This window comes from Apostichopus japonicus, chromosome 7, assembly GCF_037975245.1.
Source record: "Apostichopus japonicus isolate 1M-3 chromosome 7, ASM3797524v1, whole genome shotgun sequence".
In the NCBI taxonomy this organism is placed as follows: Eukaryota; Metazoa; Echinodermata; class Holothuroidea; order Aspidochirotida; family Stichopodidae; genus Apostichopus; species Apostichopus japonicus.
In genome coordinates, this window is record NC_092567.1 from 6,069,346 (window position 1) to 6,090,661 (window position 21,316).

Sequence of the window (21,316 nt, forward strand, 5' to 3'; positions counted from 1 at the left end):
AATTGCTGCAAAGTGTATTAAAAAATAAACGAAAACAAAACAGACCAAAAATCCATCGGAACTGCTGGTGCTAGATGTATCGTATTCAAAATATACTAATAGGTAACATCAGCATCATGACTTTATAAAGGCAAAGATAAGACACTTGTTCTGCAGTTTTTACACGAACAGAGCGTCGTCAAAGCCGACATCATGTATAGGAAGGAGGGAGGGGGGGGGGGTCTGTGGTCTTTCCCCAGAAAATGGCAAGTTGAGACTTCAAATGATACATTCTGAGTCATAGTTTGACTTATATGACTTGACTTATGTCCAATATCAAAGTCTAAACGCAGCATTGTGTTTTAACCATTCTAAGTTATTAAGAAATAAGCGAAAACGAAACAGAGACCAAAATGTTGGTACTAGATCTACTCGAAATATTCTAATTGGTAACATTAGCATAAAGACTTTATAAAGACATAGTAGTTTAGCCGACATCATATACGGGTAGGAGGGGGTGGGGCTGTGGTCTTTCACCAGAAAAAGGGGAAGTTTAGACATAGTATATATATAAATATATATATATATATTCATATCTAAGTCTAAACGCAACGTTGTGTTTTAACTATTCCAAGTTAGTTTGAAATGCATGGTGGTGAGGTGGGGGTGGCGGTGGGGAGACACCCATTACACCCTTGATCGGTGCTTGAAAACAGTACAATCTACATGTATTGGCGAACATTAACATCCATGCATGATTTGCCTTGAAAAAAATAATATTATAAATAAAATGTGGGTAATGATATGAGGGAAAGCATTTAAAACTATATGTGAATTTAAAACCATATTTTATTATGTTTCATTTATACACTTACGAAAGTAAAAAAGAAAAGAAAACAGAATCGGTCTGTCTGTTACTCCCCTTACGTCTACATTTCCCCAGATTTGGATATATTTGGCTAATAAAATGAAGCAGCTTCCAGAGGCTTCGCCCCCTGACCCCCCCCCGACCCATTAAGTCCGCGGATCCCCACCAGCCTGCTTGGAATACAGTACAGATAACTATAATTTATTTATTACATCTGTTTTGTGTTTTAGTGCTTTAAACTTGCTATACGAGAGAACAAGGGATATCACCAAATGCAATAACTTCAGGGGGCTTCCCCTCGTGGAACCAACCAGGGCTTAAAATATATCCCAGGGAAAGCCCCCCGACCCCGCTTGAGCTCTCAGAAACGTTCTGTACAATTTTGAAGTTAAGCTTCGTCCTGACGACCCTATCTAAAAATTCTTCAGCTTCCGGGGACTTCGCATCACACCCTTCAATAACATTAAACTATGAAAGAAATTTATCTAATTTACATTGTTGGTCTGTAAATCTGCATTCAAAGCGAATGTGCACACTGTAAAAACACCTGGGTCATTTTGTGTGACCCATCTGCTGAGTCAGCCAAACTGTACCCAGAAATGGGTCGTATTGGTTGAGTTATTACGCAAGATTGTTTGAAATTGTGAAATAGCTCGATGAAAGTTTGACTTTTTGCACTGGGTCATTCTCAAAGACTTTTCTCATTGGATAAGTTATGTCATGTGATCAGCGTTTTTGCATGACGCCTTTCGTAGACAACAGCTGAACACCGTCACACAAATCTACAAACCATACGTAAATTCAGGACCAAGAAGGCAGTCTTAGTTGAATCAAAAACTTTGATGGGCTCTGAAAATGTACACGTTTGTTAGTTCCATCCTTGATGACTGGGGTTTGCCAATGTAAATACCAATATTCAAAGGTAAATATACGCTTAAGTATGCTGACTAGTTCAGGCCACAGGCGCTCGCAACGTTAATTAGTTAAATACTATATTATAGTATGCCATTGTAGATATGATGATAGGCTAGGCCTAAGTAACATGTTATTAGTGCTGCGAGCGCCGTGGTTCAGACAAGCCCATAATTACCCTGATACAGTGATAGTGATACTGATAGTGATACATAGATAGCTGTAATGTTAGACCTAACGTTTGGTCTTTGATAAAGCATAGGCCTAACCTCACCACGTAAGTTTAACTAAATATAACGTTAGAGGCTAAGACTAGTATAATGTTACTTGTTAATAGCTATCTTGCTGAACAGAGAGTTAACAGTGTGCTATTAAATGTAGTAAAACAGTAGTATAATCAGACTTTTTAGTGTGGGTGGGGGAGAGCTGAAGGGTAGCAAAGAGTCTGTGCAAGGGGAGGGGGACAAGATATGGGGAAGGGGTGTAAGGGGAGGGATAAAATTCTTGTATTTAAGGGGTGGACAAGATGTAAAATGGTTCATCATTTCTATCTTACTAATTTACTTGTATGTCAATTTTGGGGGGGGGGGGGTGACCAATTGGGGGCTTTTCCCCTACTGGTTATGCCACTGCAGTAAAATATGATATACTCCAACAAACAGTCTTTGCCAAGACTATAGTCGGTGTAATTGAACAATTGAAGTTAACTATATATGTCCTATTTTTATCTGTGAACTATAGGTAGCATGGTACCCAAAAGCCCATGGGAAACATCCTGCTACAGGCTATGCTACAGACTATCTTGAGGAAAGATTGCCCGAAAACGATCCCATGCCTTTAAGAAACAAGAAGCAACACCGAAAGAAGTAAAGAAGCCTACACCTGTAAAGTTCAACATAAAAACAGATCCAAAAGGTACTAATACCATTATCTTGAACAGTCTACATACAATATACTCAGTAAGGGATATGGGTCAATTTCTTTTAACTGTGTAGGCTAAGTAACTGATATTCCTACATCCTCAGTCATTCCTACTGGTATATAATTAAATCGCATAAAATGTCATGATGATTTTTCACTTATAACAGTCAGGTGCCAAGTTAAGTTGCTTGAACCTTAAACTTAGTATGTAGGTAGCCCTTTGTGAGTAGATGATCCCTATATTTTTTCATGGAGGTCCAAGATCATTTGAGGTCAACAGAATCTTAAATCTGCTATGGTAATGATTCAAGTGAAAAGATTTGCTAATTATTTAAATTAGTGACAACAGAATTAAGTGTGCACTGAAAGCAGCAATTTATTTTCTTTCTTCCAAAGGTTGGGACCAATCTTCCTCAATTCATGGAAGATGAGCTTAAGCAAGATAGAACTCGAAAGCAGCCATTCGTCCTTGCATTTGGTGATAGAAGGTATCCGACTCAGTCATTTGTGATCATCAAAAGGGTTGCTCTGCCAGCAACAGATTTAATTGCAGCTTTTTATATTTCTTTCAAATCATTGTACTTGTTTTAGCCTACCCCTGCCAGTGTCAAACAACCTGGGAATTTATACACAAATTCCTCTTTAAGGTTAGTGAAGGGAAAGGAAAGGTTTCGACATCCCCTTCAGTAAGAAGCCTACGTGCTTTTTTAAGTAGTCAGTAAGAGAAAAAAGGTATGTAAACAACTTTGTCAAAAGTAGTGTTTAATATGATTTATTTGGGTTTTTTATACATTGTAACCTTTTATCGTATACTTTTCTCAAAACACATATAAGGGATATGAACATATCTCCTGTAAACCTTGGGCAGTGCAACATTAGGTTAACACTTAGTTCATGGTCATTAACATGATGGGATGATTACATGAGGTTTTTAATTTACATAATGTGACAAAGTTGTTTGCTATTTATGTTTGCATGTTATATTACCTTGAACAAGTTTTAAGTTTCATTTGGTATTTGTCATTGTTAAGTTTAGAGGGGCTAAAGAAGCAGAACTGCCTCACAAGCAGTGGTGCAAAACTAGTTTTCCACCATACATCATACATGCACAACTAGCCAAAAGCATGACTGATGTACATTTTTTGCCTGAGCAACTGAAAATTTAATACATATTGTAACATATTGGTGGTGCAAAAATATTTATTCACAGTGTTTCCATTTATTGATGACTTTTCAGTGATTATAAGTCTTGTACTGTATGTTATAAACAGCTTTTCCTCATTCAAATCTAATGCTGTTTTGGTACAAGAACTACTGAGGAAATTATCACTTTTGGGATATGCTTGCAAGATTTTATTAATTGGCAGCTGGCCATAGAGTTTGTCTTGCCCCACCAACCCACTGCAAAATATGTTTGATATTGTCTTTGACTTTTGACCATGACAAATCCCCCACCAAACATTGAGCTTTGCAAAATATTTGATTTCTTACAGCCACCATTGATGTACTACATGTCTTCTTTGTATACCTAACATTTTATACAATTGATAACTATGGTATGTTGTTTATTTATATTCTTTAAAAGCAATTAGAAATGCTAGCTAATAATCAAATTACTACAATGACTAAGGATACAAGTAGAGAGTGAGTGCATGCTCCAGTCTTGATTAACTTAATATTACAAACACTGCAGCAAACCTAGCTGTGAGATCAACAATTAAAGTCTTTCAAGTAGTACAGAACATATTCCTCAGTGAACTAAAGTTTGTGCACATGAATAAATGATCAGTTGTTTTAGTTTAGTATGTCAGGATTTTAAGGAACATTGCTTAGTTTCCAATAATTCTCAATTGGTACATTAGCCTTAGCCTATGTTCTTGTGTTCATTGTTTGTTTAGTTTTATGGGTATACATTACTCTGATTTTTACTGTTACTATGATGTTCTAGTTGGAATTATTCTAGTTGGAATAAAACAAAATGAATATCGATAATTATATGTGAAAATAGAAGAAATTGCATGCTTTATTGTAACACCACTTTGTGATTTGAATAAATTAATTTATCATTAGGAATCGAAGTCTATGTCATTTCTTTTATAGACTTCCTGCAACTGCAAATGTAAATTCAGCTTTGACCCATTTACGTGGTCAATTTTTTTGACCCAATCTGCTGGGCTGGTGGAGATTGCACTAACCACTGGGTCAAAAGCTGGGTCAAAGTAGCATATGGGTCAAAGTAGCATATGGGTCAAAATAACCCAGTTTTAGGTCAGATGTCAAATGACACAGATCCTTGGTCAAATTGACCCAAACCTGGGCTGGTGGAGATTCCACTAAGTTGCTGGGTCAAATTTGGGTCAAAAAATGACCCAAGTGTTTTTACAGTGCATAAAACAGGCTCTATGCTTATTAGATGAGTACTAGTTTTATTTTCTAGCCATCAATATACATATTATGTATCGATTCGGTACAGTTTTACTTCGGTATTATATACTTAATGATGTAACGATGTATACTTTATTCAATTTAACGCGTGTTATCTGTCGAATTTTTAACTTAATATGTTTGTTTGATTTTCGCTGAGATGCTAAACTGTCATAAAAAAAATCAAATATTATAGCGTAACCACTAATCTTGCAAGTAGTAGTTAAGAGAGGGATTCAGATACAATTCAAGTCGTTTTATTCATCGGTCAACGCGTAAATACAAGAAAAGATCAGTAATGTTTGTATTGAATGTTTCAATGGTATGGTCCACCATCTTGTCTACAGACGTCTAAAAAACAATTGTAGACGTTAGAGTGTTCATTGTAGTCGTTTAAGTGAGTTAAAACCATACAAATGAACTACTAAGCAGAAACGGATAGAGGGGTTCCCGGGCAACTCCCTCTGGACGATTTCCCCCGGACGAATACCCCCCGACGATTCCCCTCGGACGATTCCCACCCGGACGATTCCCACCCGGACACTTCCCAATCGTGACAATTGCCCACATGACAATTCCCACTCCGGACATTTCCCACCCACACTGTAAAAACACCTGGGTCATTTTGTGTGACCCATCTGATGAGTCAGCCATACTTTACCCAGAAATGGGTCGTATGGGTTGAGTTATTACGCAAGATTGTTTGAAATTGTGAAATAGCTCGATGAAAGTTTGACTTTTTGCACTGGGTCACTCTCAAAGACTTTTCTCATTGGATAAGTTATGTCATGTGACCACTATCAGCGTTTTTGCATGACGCCTTTCGTAGACGACAGCTGAACACCGTCACACAAATCTACAAACCATACGTAAATTCAGGACCAAGAAGGCAGTCTAAGTTGAATCAAAAACTTTGATGGGCTCTGAAAATGGACACGTTTGTTAGTTCCACCCTTGATGACTGGGGTTTGCCAATGTAAATACCAATATTCAAAGGTAAATATACGCCAAAGTATGCTGACTAGTTCAGGCCACAGGCGCTCGCAACGTTTATTAGTTAAATACTATATTATATATAGTATGCCATTGTAGATATGATGATAGGCTAGGCCTAAGTAACATGTTATTAGTGCTGCGAGCGCCGTGGTTCAGACAAGGCCATAATTACCCTGATACAGTGATACTGATAGTGATACATAGATAGCTGTAATGTTAGACCTAACGTTTGGTCTTTGATAAAGCATAGGCCTAACCTCACTACGTAAGTTTAACTAAATATAACGTTAGAGGCTAAGACTAGTATAATGTTACTTGTTAATAGCTATCTTGCTGAACAGAGAGTTAACAGTGTGCTATTAAATGTAGTAAAACAGTAGCATAATCAGACTTTTTAGTGCGGGTGGGGTGGGGGAGAGCTGAAGGGTAGCAAGGAGTCTGTGCAATGGGAGGGGGACAAGATATGGGGAAGGGGTGTAAGGGGAGGGATAAAATTCTTGTATTTAAGGGGTGGACAAGATGTAAAATGGTTCATCATTTCTATCTTAATAATTTACTTGTATGTCAATTTGGGGGGGGGGCAGCCCAATCGGGGGCTCTTGCCCCACTGGTTATGCCACTGCAGTAAAATATGATATGCCTTTAAGAAACAAGAAGCAACACCGAAAGAAGTAAAGAAGCCTACACCTGTAAAGTGCAACATAAAAACAGATCCAAAAGGTACTAATACCATTATCTTGAACAGTCTACATACAATATACTCAGTAAGGGATAAGGGTCAATTTTTTTTTAACTGTGTAGGCTAAGTAACTGATATTCCTACATCCTCAGTCATTCCTACTGGTATGTAATTAAATCGCATAAAATGTCATGATGATTTTTCACTTATAACAGTCAGGTGCCAAGTTAAGTTGCTTGAACCTTAAACTTAGTATGTAGGTAGCCCTTTGTGAGTAGATGATCCCTCTATTTTTTCATGGAGGTCCAAGGTCATTTGAGGTCAACAGAATCTTAAATCTGCTATGGTAATGATTCAAGTGAAAAGATTTGCTAATTATTTAAATTAGTGACAACAGAATTAAGTGTGCATTGAAAGCAGCAATTTATTTTCTTTCTTCCAAAGGTTGGGACCAATCTTTCTCAATTCATGGAAGATGAGCTTAAGCAAGATAGAACTCGAAAGCAGCCATTCATCCTTGCATTTGGTGATAGAAGGTATCCGACTCAGTCATTTGTGATCATCGAAGGGGTTGCTCTGCCAGCAACAGATTTGATTGCAGCTTTTGATATTTGTTTCAAATCATTGTACTTGTTTGACATATCCTACCCCTGCCAGTGTCAAACAACCTGGGAATTTATACACAAATTCCTCTTTAAGCTTAGTGAAGGGAAAGGAAAGGTTTCGACATCCCCTCCAGTAAGAAGCCTACGTGCTTTTTTTAAGTAGTCAGTAAGAGAAAAAAAGGTATGTAAACAACTTTGTCAAAAGTAGTGTTTAATATGATTTAATTTTTTTTTTTATACATTGTAACCTTTTATCGTATAATTTTCTCAAAACACATATAAGGGATATGAACATATCTCCTGTAAACCTTGGGCAGTGCAACATTAGGTTAACACTTAGTTCATGGTCATTAACATGATGGGATGATTACATGAGGTTTTTAATTTACATAATGTGACAAAGTTGTTTTCTATTTATGTCTGCATGTTGTATTACCTTGAACAAGGTTTCATTTGGTATTTGTTATTGTTAAGTTTAGAGGGACTAAAGAAGCAGAACTGCCTCACAAACAGTGGTGCAAAACTAGTGTTCCAACCATACATCATACATGCACAACTAGCCAAGAGCATGACTGATGTACATTTTTTGCCTGAGCAACTGAAAATTTAATACATATTGTAACATATTGGTGGTGCAAAAATATTTATTCACAGTGTTTCCATTTATTGATGACTTTTGAGTGATTATAACTCTTGTACTGTATGTTATAAACAGCTTTTCCTCATTCAAATCTAATGCTGTTTTGGTACAAGAACTACTGAGGAAATTATCACCTTTGGGATATGCTTGCAAGATTTTATTACTTGGCAGCTGGCCATAGGGTTTGTCTTGCCCCACCAACCCACTGCAAAATATGTTTGATATTGTCTTTGACTTTTGACATTGACAAAGCCCCCACCAAACATTGAGCTTTCCAAAATATTTGATTTCTTACAGCCACCATTGATGTACTACATGTCTTCTTTGTATACCTAACATTTTATACAATTGATAACTATGGAATGTTGTTTATTTATATTCTTTAAAAACAATTAGAAATGCTAGCTAATAATCAAATTACTACAGTGACTAAGGATACAAGTAGAGAGTGAGTGCATGCTCCAGTCTTGATTAACTTATATTACAAACACTGCAGCAAACCTAGCTGTGAGATCAACAATTAAAGTCTTTCAAGTAGTACAGAACATATTCCTCAGTGAACTAAAATTTGTGCACATGAATAAATGATCAGTTGTTTTAGTTAAGTATGTCAGAATTTTAAGGAACATTGCTTAGTTTCCAATGATTCTCAGTTGGTACATTAGACTTAGCCTATGTTCTTGTGTTCATTGTTTGTTTAGTTTTATGGGTATCACATTACTCTGATTTTTAGTGTTACTATGATGTTCTAGTTGGAATAGAACAAAATGAATATCGATAATTATATGTGAAATAGAAGAAGTTGCATGCTTTATTGTAACACCACTTTGTGATTTGAATAAATTAATTTATCTTTAGGAATCGAAGTCTTATGTCATTTCTTTTATAGCCTTCCTGCAACTGCAAATGTAAATTCAGCTTTGACCCATTTACCTGGTCAATTTTTTTGACCCAATCTGCTGGGCTGGTGGAGATTGCACTAACCACTGGGTCAAAAGCTGGGTCAAAGTAGCATATGGGTCAAAGTAGCGTATGGGTCAAAATAACCCAGTTTTAGGTCAGATGTCAAATGACACAGATCCTTGGTCAAATTGACCCGAAACCTGGGCTGGTGGAGATTCCACTAAGTTGCTGGGTCAAATTTGGGTCAAAAAATGACCCAAGTGTTTTTACAGTGCATGACAATTGCCTCCGGACAATTTCCCCCCGAAAAATCCCCCTCCTCGGAAATTACTACTTAGACCCCTTCCCCAGCACGGCGATCATTACATTCATCACATTTTGGACACCCCCCCCCGTGGAAATTTCTGCACATGCCCCTGACCATCAATCACAAGTCGATAACGAGTTTAAAAAGTTACATTTTGGAGTAGGGATTGGGATGAGGTGTATATGACTTAATATCACCTCAGAACTTTGCCCGCTTCGCGACCGTTTACAGCGTCTTTATCAGTGGCCATATGCTTGCATCCACCTGTGTATTTTTCGACAGAACTAGAATATTCAGCGTTTATGCTGCGTTAGTTTTTGCGCAATTTTAACGCATGATAGATGGCTAGACCAGAGAAGTGTTCGTGCGTTTCGAGTGTACTAGCTATGTTGATACTGTGATAGCTTCTATCTCTCTTTCGCATGCATTTTAGCTAGCTACCACAGAATTTTACGCGCGCTTTCGCGCGCATTAGCTGCACTGTTAATGTCATAGTCTTTTCATTTGCTCATTATGTTGACTCATGATAGTAGCAACTACAATTCTCTCTGCGCTCGGCGCGCACAATTTCGAGGAAGCAATAAACGTTGCGCAAGATCGTGATACGTGGAGGAGGTTAATCACTGAGCATGTCGTACAGACGAGACTCAACTTACTACTACTACTACTACTCGGCGCGCACAAAATGAACTTCTACTATGATATTTGGGGGGGGGGGGGATTGTAATGGCCATGCCAAAGATACCCATTGCGAGCTCAAAGCGCGAGCAAAACGGCGCATTTTTGGAATGGTTGCATTAGGAGTCGTTTATAGGTCATGTTGGAGTGGAGGTTTCTGATGTAGCCCATATCAAGGATACGTGATACCAAGGATGAAAACGCGCGCGAAGCGAGCGAAAATGCTCTGATATCCAGCTTTCATGCATGAAAAATGCGCAAAGTATCGCTGACAGCAGAAGTGCAGCGAGTGAGCGTACAAACAATGGTGTAGTTGCTGGCTACCATGCATACGACGTGGGCCGTTGAAAGGACTGGCGGAAAATGTTGTGTTAGTAAGCTACCATGCATAGAAGGGAGAACAAACTATCACACATATCAACCTAGCTAGTGCACGTGAATCGCGCGAACACATTTTTGCACAAGCCAGTAACCATGCATGCATATTGTGTACATTTACTGTAACACAACATAAATGAGGAATGTATAGTGACTGGCTATAATGCACAACAAGAGTCTAGAGCTTCGTACTTCATTGCCTTTGGATTTGAAGCCAGATATAAAGTTTGACCTACCTCTGTTGACCTAAGGTGACATTTGACCTTAACCAAAAACATTAAGAATAATCTACTCACTATGAGTAAACCACCACCGAAGTATGAGAATGATCTGAACTAGCGTAATTCATTTAGAGTGGTTACAACCGGCGTCACAGACACACATACATGCATGCCTGCACATCTTCATTTTGCCTCTGGCAAGGAATCAAAAAGTGGTTCCGAGCAATTTTCAGTGAAACTACATTAGGCCACGCCCCTCAAGAATATTAATGACATGCATTAAGGTTCTAACCTACATATGTACACCCACCTCCCAACAATGCCATCAAAACAAGTTTGCACAAAATCGGACAGACGGTTGCCGAGATATGAGTATTTAAAGAAATTGTTCGAAGCCCCGCCCAATCGCGCAGAAAATGTTAATGTTATCTAGCTAACATGCGTGTGCAATGAGTAATTAATTCTCACAGCATCAATGCAGCTTGTGCGCGCGAATCGCGCCAAATCTATTTCTCCAAATATATACCAAATTGACGCCCAAAATATTATCATTGTGTCAGTTAAGCTATAGTGTACACAATGCACGTGAAACAAGAAAGTGTTTCGGTACTTTGTCTCCTAAAATACAGTCGTTTTGCTAGAAAAGCTTTTCAATTCAACGGTGTTAATATGTTTTACTACATAGCAAAGTTATTACATTGGTAGCGTGACAGGACGAACGTGGTAATTCAGATATCTTACCAAGTAAACCCATATCTCACTCCTTTATGCGGAAAAATTAAGCGAAAGTCACTCTCTACAGGGCAGACATGGTTAACACACAGAAAGCGGAAATAAATTAATATATCACTAATGCACGATAATCACGCAAAGAGATACGCGTTGTTCGTATCTTTAACTTCGCGATTAATTTTTCTCAGGTGAGTTGGGCTCGTTGGTTATGCTAATATAAAAAAAAATATAGTACACACGCACAGTTTTTACTGGTAGTAAGCGTTATAAAAATGTCCGGGGATATTTTCCATGTGGAAATTGTCAGGGGAAATTGTCCGGGAAGGTAATTGTCCGGGGGGTAATTTTCCGGGGGGGGGGGGAGTTGAACGGGATGGGAATTGTCCGGGGGTTAATCATCTGGGGTGGGAACTGTCTGGGTAGGATTTGTACGGGTGGTAATTGTCCAGGAAGAGTTGTCTGGGGGGAGGGGGGTAATTGTCCGGGGGGTAATTGTCCAGGGGGTAGTTGTCCAGTCACCGATACAGGCCAGTGATTGGGTGCATGATGGGTATTTCACACCGCCCTTCTGGCTCATGTGCCATTTACTCGTTGGTTGTTATGGTCTTTTTTGGGGGCGGGGGATTTTACTAAGGAGCTGCAGAATATGTACGTCTTACTGTAATTTTATATAAAGCACTAGCGAAACACAATGTAAAATGTACATAAATGACAGATCACTATGCCACCTTACAATACATCTCCGAAATATAGGTTTTCAAACGATACTCCTGTTGAAAGGAACAACTGAATTTCATGTTTTGATGTATAATAAATATGCAATAAATATGCATGTAAAAAGTTACCAAGACGGGATTTCCCGTAATGAATTTCAGCTCTCAACTTGATTTAAGCATACATTACGGCTGTGACCGTGTAGCGTTTCATCGCTAAACGATCGCCTTTGGAATAAACGTTTAGTAAAGAGCCAGGATTTTTTTTTGTTTTATCCTGTCAATAAACCATCTTAACATCCCGTAAATATCCCTGCCAGTCTTTCATTCTATTTATGAGAGAAAAGCACTTGCTATGGGCTACCGGAGTTAGCTGCTTGATGAAAAAGACACGTGCGTTCTTCAAACTATGTTTGCGTAAAATCCCCACAAATCATCGACCACATGGTAGCCTAAAATCACAAAGAGTCAACATGAAAATCGAGCCTAACCATCTGTTTATTCGCTCAAATTGTAAGGCAGTTAGCTGGAACTAAAATATCCATGGAATACTGCTATCTTTGACCACAAACTAGCCTAACACCACACTAATTCCATGGGAAAAATCTTGCCATCTTTTTTTTTACACACACATACACACAAAAGCGTAGCCTTGTTTACAACTTTCAAGTACCTGGAAATCGGCTATTGCTTGGAATGTATGTGCTATGTTTTTAAGAGGTAATATAGTATTGTACGTGCAGTACACAGTTGATGTTGTGATAGATTAAATATTTCAATTTGAATAGTTTTCACCGGTATATTTTTTTCATCGTCGGTGTTGAGTGATCTAATCTACACAGGGAAAAGAACCTTTACAATTGGCTAAAACTAGAAATGTTAAGCAATTGAAACAACCATCCACACTACAAGAAAGTTATTTCATTAAATGAATCTTCCGTATTCGCGTGTCTTGATTAATCAAATCATGAAATCATGAAAGCACTCGCGTTAGTTACGCAGTTACGCGACCCCCCGCCCCCTCTCTCACTCCCTGAAAACGGGTACCCGTTTTTTGTGCTTTTGAATCGGGTACACGAATGTTCGGTCGGGTATACGGGTACCCGACCCAGGCCTAGAATGTTCTTACTCATTAAATAAAAATAATGCTCAAGAGAAAGTTTTCATCCTTTGCTTGGATCAAGTAAATTATAATGGACGCAACCATGCTGAAGGCTAAGGTAGTCTCTGATGAAAAAGGAATTATCATGGTTATTCAACTAGATACGTGTTCCTTGAGTTTAATGGAAATGAGCATTTGCCATATCGTCACTAGTATTTTTACTAAATCATAACCGTAATATTAGGGACGTGCAGTTAGTTATAACAGGTAGGTAGATCTGAACCGGTAAAACAACCGATTATTTAATAGAGGGCGCCCTCCAACTATGATAGTAAGATTGGCAGCAATAGTCTAGGCTCGCATTCAAATTCCGGAATCAGAAAAAGTAAACAAACAGAAACAAAGAGATGTTACAATGGTCTGTTCTATTTCAATTCAACAAGTATTGTAATTGTATACAATTGCTGCTGGTATTTTCCGTTTAGTTCTTGTTATAGTTTCGTCATGCCTTATTGATGATCTGAAAGACAAACCACGACACAAAACATAATTTATGTTGATATGATATCTTCATTCATAGTTGTTTCCATGTAAGTGTTCATTTTGTATCCATCAACACTTCTGTCGATAATAGACTTAAATGTAGGTTTCTTGAAACTTCTTAGACATGTGGACAGTGTTATTGTTCAATGTTACAATTTCATAATTACACGATGTTAGATTATACAAACCTTCCTCCTCCATATAAGGGACAACTAGAGAGATTGATGTATTTAGTCTTAATACAGTTGAAAAAACCCATGAAAGTGGCTGGAAACAAGACATATAAACCTTAGTTTACAAAACTGACATACTCTCAGGACATCGGAAATGTGATCACGTGATTATGACGATGATTTGTCTAATCTTGTAGCTCTATAATTTAACTCAATAAAGTAATTCCAAATACATTTAGTCTTTTTCTGTTATCAATATTTAAATTATTGGTTTTCATGATCTTTGGTGACGTCACTAATGCGTTGCAATATAAAGCTGAATATCTTGAAATCGGGCAGCTTTACAAACATCACGAGCAATCATATGTTTCATTTCCCTGTACAATAACACATCTATACTGTCACAAGTAAAGGAGTAATCCCCCACCTGGACACATCTCAATCTGCTCAGCGTTCGACACCCGAGACGAATGACATAAATAAATGACAGACTACCAAGAATTTTGCGAAATGAAACATATAATTTATTTACAACTCGACCAATGACTTTTTGGTCTCGACAAAAGAAACATATATATATACCCAACACAAAAAATACACAGGTCGGTTAGCATTCGCTAACCCGACCAACCCTTCCAAACAACTCTACTAAGGATCTGCTCTATCGCTTAATTTTTCCCTATCGCTTAGATTTCTTCTCTATCGCTTAGATTTCTTCTCTATCGCTTAGATTTCTTCTCTATCGCTTAGATTTCTTCCGGCTGGTACCCTGCAGGAAGCTCCAGACGGTATGGCGAGCCCCTCACACCAGCGTAGCCGTCGGGCCCCAACACTGCAACCCTATATGACAAAAACACAACAAAACTACTCTCAGGCATGCGCCAAATGGCAAACACATGGCTATACTTATATCTATACCAACGAATATTGTCAAACTATGACGTCAAGAGCCTCTATCTGACGTAAAGTCAGCAAGCAACACACAACCAATATGGTGTCACTATTTACCAAATAATACCAAGAACCTCCGGGTCAACCCTTACCATGAAACACATAATAGCTACTCGATACTACATATCACAATAACAAAATGGCGGCAGCCCGATGTTTGGAAACAGAACATGGTTAGAACGCCCTCAAATTGGCGATAACTACCCGTTCCACTACATATGATAATATACAAAATCAATCAACCCAACCAAAGGCACTAAGGCGAACTTATAATTCGCACACACTTATACGACCCAAAAATACCTTAAATGCTTTAAACGCATTTGACCCTAAACAATATCAAATTCGTATGCCTAAGCATGGCTAAACATTTTACCAAACTGACTGAATTGCGAGCCATAGATCGAGGACTCCTTGAAATACAATACATTAATTTCTCCACAAACCCTACTGTGCGATCAACAATACAGATACCACTTAAATGCGTAATACGGACAAAAAATCAACTTACGGGATCGTCCTATTAGTAATCCCGGATTAACTTGGTCAAACGGCCAGGGACGTAACACACAGTAAAACGGCCCTTGCGGTGTACATATACAAAGAAATGTGTCCAAAATGATTTCGTCGAATAAGACAAGAACGGATACACACAGTAATCCTCAGGATACGCTGATATGGCTTAGGCTAAAACGCAACGCCACAAAATATCAACGTTCCCAGTTTTTAGGCTCATACAAAGAAGCCTAGGCTCATACAAAGAAGCCTGGATAACGGCTAACACACAGAAGCCGAGGAATAAGACGGCGAAGACCGGACGGTGGTGAGACTCACACAGAATGCCTCATCCAACCACACCCCAATCCTTATATAGCGACCTTAAGTTGACCCCTGTCCTTACCCGCCAAAGCACAATCTACGAATTCCGATGGACCCGTTTCCCATTATGCACTTGCTCGGATCTACATACATTACCCGAGAAGAACCCGTCTCCCCATTGTTCACCTCCTGGAATTTGCATACATTACTTGAAAGAAGAAATGAAACAATTTGCAAATTCCTAGGCTGCCCTGTGGAAATTTCCACCCACAAGGAATGCTAAAATACAATGCAGGCGTGACATATACTAAGATTCTACCTAAATTCATTATTTAAATTAATTAAGAGTAATGTTAATACATACAAACCTCTCTATCTCCATCCCTCAACATTATTTCTCGGACTCGTACACAGTGTACGCTCTTTAATTGTTCTGTGTTTAAAGGACACATCGAGAATCTCATTGTTAATGGTGGAGTGACGTCACTGCTGCTGATGTCATCATTGATCAATCTCAAAAACAGAAGTAGTTAGTGTAAACAACACATTTGACCCGATTCAGTAAATGTTTGACTATTTTAGACAGGTGTGTGTATATATAATAGCTACTAAATTATCTCGTGATAACAGCTTAGAGAGAGATTCAGAGACGATGTAGTCAAAGTCAGTTTGTGCATTAATTAGAATTCTCGAAAACGTTGATATTTGGACGATTCACTAAGTGTATAAAACTGAAATTTATAATTTCATTTTCAGACACTCTCATAACGGATTCCTGCCCTCCCCCCCCCCCCCTTACCATTCGATATACTTTGCAAAGCGAGGTATCAGCTGTCACCTGCACCGTGTTCCTACACCTTGAATTTATTCTTTGTACAGTTTAAAGAACATTAAACCAGGGAGTTGTAATGGAAATCCCTGATTAAATAAATGAAACCTGAGCGTAAAACAAATATCCTTCCTTTACCGAACTGGAATGCTCTCAGAGCCAGCAGTCCTCTTACATGGAGACTGGTTACGTGGTTATGAAAATGTTTTGTTTATTCTTTTACATACATAATTTAACTTCAAATTTGCTAATAAACAAATTTCCTTTTCATCTTTTAACAATTTTTTTAAGCATTGTTTAATTGTGGCTCTCGTGGTTTATGATGACGTCACTGATGTTGATTGTTCTCTGATCCGTTCATCATCTCATGGATTATTATTCTTGATCTGAGCATCGAATACTTGACTATTATGATTTGGTTTCTGAATTTAGTCCAAGATTAGTTTATGTTTGAATGGGAGCATATGCTTTCATTTAGGATAATTGTATAATTGATCAGATATGTTAATGAGATGATAACAATTGTAACTTGATTGGTTTTATAACTATATAATAGTTGTAAACTGATCAGGTATAAAACCAATATGATAATGATAGTAAACTGATCGGTAATCTTACTGAGATGTAAGGATTGTAAACTGATTAGCCATATTACTGATATGATAATGATAGCAAACTAATAAGATATAAATAAAGGAATCAACTAGATTGATTACTCAGCTAATATGAAGTTATCATCGGGAGCCAACATAAATATCGTGATATAATATTTATGATTTCATTCCAGACCATCAAAGATTAAGTATGCACTTATCATTATCATACACTCAAAAAAATGAAGTGTTAAATTTGAATCGTAAAGTGTTGAATTTAACACCCCACCCTGTTTGGATTAGGGACAACACCCACCGGGTCAAATTAACACTTCAGAAGTGTAACATAATATAACACTTTGCGAGTGTTGCCTTAACAACACCCATACAAGTGTCAAAATAACACTTCCTGGTGTTGAAGGTACACTACAGGGAGTAAAATTAACACAATAAAGTGTTCATTTGTTAAAACTTCTGGGTGTCAACATGACACTTCAGGAAGTAAAATTAACACCATAAAGTGTTCATTTGTTAGCACTTCTGGGTGTCAAAATTGCACTTCAGGGAGTATAATTAACACTCTAGTGCACATTTTTTGGCCTTCTGGGTGTCAAAGTTCTGCTTCAGTGAGTAGAATTACCACCATATGGTGTTCATTTGTCATCTGTGTCAAGATGATACTTAATGGACTCTCAACACACAATAGTGCTCTCTCGTTTATACTTCTGGATGTATATTTAACTGCTGGTTTGTAAAGTTTTACATGTTTATTATGTAACGCAAATACAATACTGTTATGTAAAATTTTGCCAGAAAAGTTTACATCGCACCCGTTTAGTAAATATTTTATACAGGTTTTAGGTTAATTATTACCTAGTAATTAGGTAAACAATATGGATGCATGTTTGAATCGCTCACAGCAGAAAGTTACATTTAAGAGAGAGCAAAAAGCAATGACAACACAAACAATTCAGAATGTGGGATTTTCTACTCTACTACCTTCCTATTCCAGAAGTCCATTTATTATATCCCATTAAATGTAAAACGAACAATTTAGGCTATAAAAGTATTGTCTTGTGGAATTAAGTCAACTTAAAAGTGCCAACATTTTCAAATGCTACAGTGCAGTTACTTGGTCTTTATTTTTTTGCACATGCCTTTTGTTTCTAGATTAAAGACAAAGAAACAGCTCTTCCCAAAGTCAATTTAAAATAAGCAACAACTTTAGAAAAATTCTGATCCATGGGATGAGAAAACATGGAGTGCTGTGTATGATGACTGCTACACTACAGTGACTATGTCTTTGTTGTTGGCAAATAACTTTTGGTATTCCAGATTAAACGCAAGAAACAACTCTTCCCAAAGTCAATTTCAAATAAGCAACAACTTTAGATATATGCTGATCCGTGGGATGAGAAAACGTGGAGTACTGTCTATGATGACTGCTACACTGCAGGTACTTTGTCTTTGTTGTTGGCTCGTGCCTTTGGTATTCCAAATTAAACACAAAGAAAAAACTCTTCCCAAAGAAAATTCCAAATAAGCAACAACTTTACATACATTCTGATCCGTAAGATGAGGAAACATGGAGTTCTGTCTATGACAACTGCTAAACTGCAGTAACTTTGTCTTTTTTGTCGGCACGGTGAGCATCTCGAATCTGGTTGCGTTTCACACCACCAGGCAACTTGTAGACAACTTTTTGGAAAAATTCCCAGGCACCGAGACTTGCAATTTGGTATAATTCAGATTTAACAGGTAGAATAATTTGAAGCAAACATCAGTGGCTTCATAAATGTCCTCTGGGGTAGGGCATGTCTCTGGATGATCACAAATGACTGCTTGGGGTGTATTTTGCTTCCTCCAAGAAGTTACACATATTGCTGAGGTCTTTCTGAAATCTTTTGCAAATAGAATTCCAAGTTGATGCTTCCTAAGTAACAACAAAGAAAAGAAAACAAAATTCCCATCATAATGAAGTTGTGTTAAAACCTTCTTGGAGCATAAGCAGTTTTTTACATGTACCCCTCACAAAACATGAACATTCCTAAAAAAAATGCCCACAATTTAATCAGTTGTTATTCTAACTTCTTCAAGTACGTTTGAATCTAGAAAGCCGGATGGCCTATAGTGATTAATTGTCAAAACAGGAACTTGCATTAAACTTTCATCAGACAAGGAAGGCAACTTTTATAACCAATGCATCATGTTAACAATGCTTAAAGCAATGCTCACTCCCACTGCAATTGTGTAGATTGATATGAATTATAACAGCTAGATCACTTCCATAAGATAGCTAAATTATAGTTGGGCCTAGGCCTAGGTCTAAAAGTATCACCAATCCACATCAGCTTCGGCCTACTTGCTACAACTTACAAGCTAAAATGGCAATTAGTGGTAATTATATATTGCATTACATGAATATATGTTTATCCCTTATTGAACATAGTACCAGCGTGTTCTATAGGCCCATGCCCGATGCTATTTAAAATGCATTGTCTTGAAATAGCCTAAGTATACCCTACTACTACTAGTACTAGGCCTAGGCCTAGTAGGCCTAGTAGTACTACTTAAAAAAGTGACTCGCAGGGTATACGAAGTTACGGTTAACGCACAAAAAGGAATATAATGCACTAGATTACAATAAAGGCCTAGACCAAAGTCCTCCGTCCGTCCGAAGGCAATTCCGTTTAATGTTTACTTGTATGTAGGCTACACTGATTCGTTGACAATTATGAGTTGACTATGACAAACAGCAGCTAGCCTATTATATTAACTTATAGTATGACTTTAACGTTAGGTCTACGTAACGCAAGCGATTCAAATGCATTCGTCTACCCAGCTTAGTCGTGGGTCTCTAAGCATATCTCGTTCTTGTCACGTACACTTACATAATATCAAAACATACCTTCGAATTTTTCAATCAATTCTTCCAGGCCCCAGTCTCCTATAACGTCATTTTCATGCCATTGTAGCTCGTTATCGCACACTGAGTACGTAACGTTTTGTGGCTTGAACGTATATATGGCTGTGGTTACTATAGTACATTTAGTAACGATAAATGTCGACAAACTGGTACAAGTATTGCTAGGTACGGTAAATGGGTGTTCACGGTACGGTGGTACTTACACTAAGAATCCAGCTGACGGGAGGTTTGACCAATCAGAATACTCGAACTGAAAGTACACTTCTGCAGGTGTTAAAAAATTCACGCTACATAAATTATGTAACCCTACTCAGGGTCAGAGTAACCCTTCAGGTGTAGGGTGAACGGCTACACCTGGAAAGTGTTAAAATTCAACACTCCATTTTTTTGCGTGTATCTTTCTTTTATGTTTTTCATCAGTTTGGTATATCGGCACTGACAAGTATCGTCGTCTGAATCTACAAACCGGTCAATGGCAGGTAAAGAGTTTGATCACCTTTCATTCAGCTTTTACTCATAATGCAAGTCTGGTCAGCTTATTTGCGTTATGCTGCCCTAGCACTGTTTTCAGTTCCTAATAAGTGTAAATAAATCAATATAGTGATACATTATCTATGAAGTTTACATGTTGCTATTAATATTAGAAGTTCCGATGTAAAGAAAGAACTTTCAGACATCTTCCCGCTCCTACATGAAACGGTGGTGGGGGTGGAGAGAGCGGGTGGAATATTGCGTGCGAACATGGTCTAAATGAATCTCATTAGTTCTATATGTTATACAATTTACATGTCAGTTTGATATTGTAAACATATAGCTATAGCTAAAAGATTGACTTTGGACAGGTTTGCTTTATATTGTACAATCGTTTTGACACATGCCGTTTTATTAATATTCAAGGTTGTGAATTTGCATCCAATAAACTTAACGTTTATTCTGAGATGAAACCGTTGAATGTTATAAATCATATTGAACAGGTATGTTCTTGTAATTTCTGTGTAACTGTTCATCATAACACATAACAACAGTCGTAATAGTCCGTTTAACTGACCATGTATCTTACTGTAGCAGCTCTCTGGTTTTAACTGGTCATGTTTAGGTCTTTAGTTCTTTCTGATGGTGTGAAACGTGGGTCTTCCATGCAGCATTATAACACTAACAGATATATTACATTAAATTGTTGGTGTTGATTCAGGTAATTACTAATCAAATTAAATTTAACAATTTCTGTGGTACTTTTACGAATTGGTCAAATGCACAGGATGGTGATAGGGAAAATTTGGAAGTTAGTAATAGGAACAGATGTATGTCAAATTTGACTAAAAAAAAATTATTTTAAGTTGATTTCTATACTTTCTTAGTGTTTGACTCAAATAATGTTGAGAATTAAGTCAATGCGTAAACGTTTTAATAAAGTAAATAAAGCT

General features: G+C 37.6%; 2 protein-coding genes and 1 long non-coding RNA gene across 9 annotated transcripts in view; 2 read left to right on the forward strand and 1 right to left on the reverse strand.

Annotated features, from left to right (window-relative positions):
* Nucleotides 1-21,316, reverse strand: part of LOC139970080 (uncharacterized) — a 496,120-nt gene that overhangs the window by 351,509 nt on the left and 123,295 nt on the right. The gene's annotated exons all lie outside the window — the stretch shown is intronic.
* LOC139970032 (uncharacterized) overlaps nucleotides 1-21,316 on the forward strand; it is a 445,342-nt gene that overhangs the window by 60,406 nt on the left and 363,620 nt on the right. For 2 of the 5 annotated variants that reach the window (XM_071975597.1, XM_071975598.1), the window contains exon 7: nucleotides 20,313-20,371. The exons of the other annotated variants lie outside the window; for them this stretch is intronic. In XM_071975597.1, coding sequence (XP_071831698.1) covers nucleotides 20,313-20,371 — 59 coding nt within the window. The remainder of the gene's footprint in view (nucleotides 1-20,312; nucleotides 20,372-21,316) is intronic. 5 annotated transcript variants of the gene reach the window in all.
* LOC139970331 (uncharacterized) lies at nucleotides 1,371-9,196 on the forward strand. 2 transcript variants are annotated; one of them, XR_011794119.1, is made up of 4 exons: nucleotides 1,371-1,769; nucleotides 2,501-2,674; nucleotides 3,077-6,100; nucleotides 7,224-9,196. It is a non-coding gene; the product is annotated as an uncharacterized lncRNA (long non-coding RNA). The 2 variants fall into 2 exon arrangements; XR_011794118.1 differs by lacking the exon at nucleotides 7,224-9,196 and having other exon boundaries at nucleotides 1,569-1,769; nucleotides 3,077-6,279.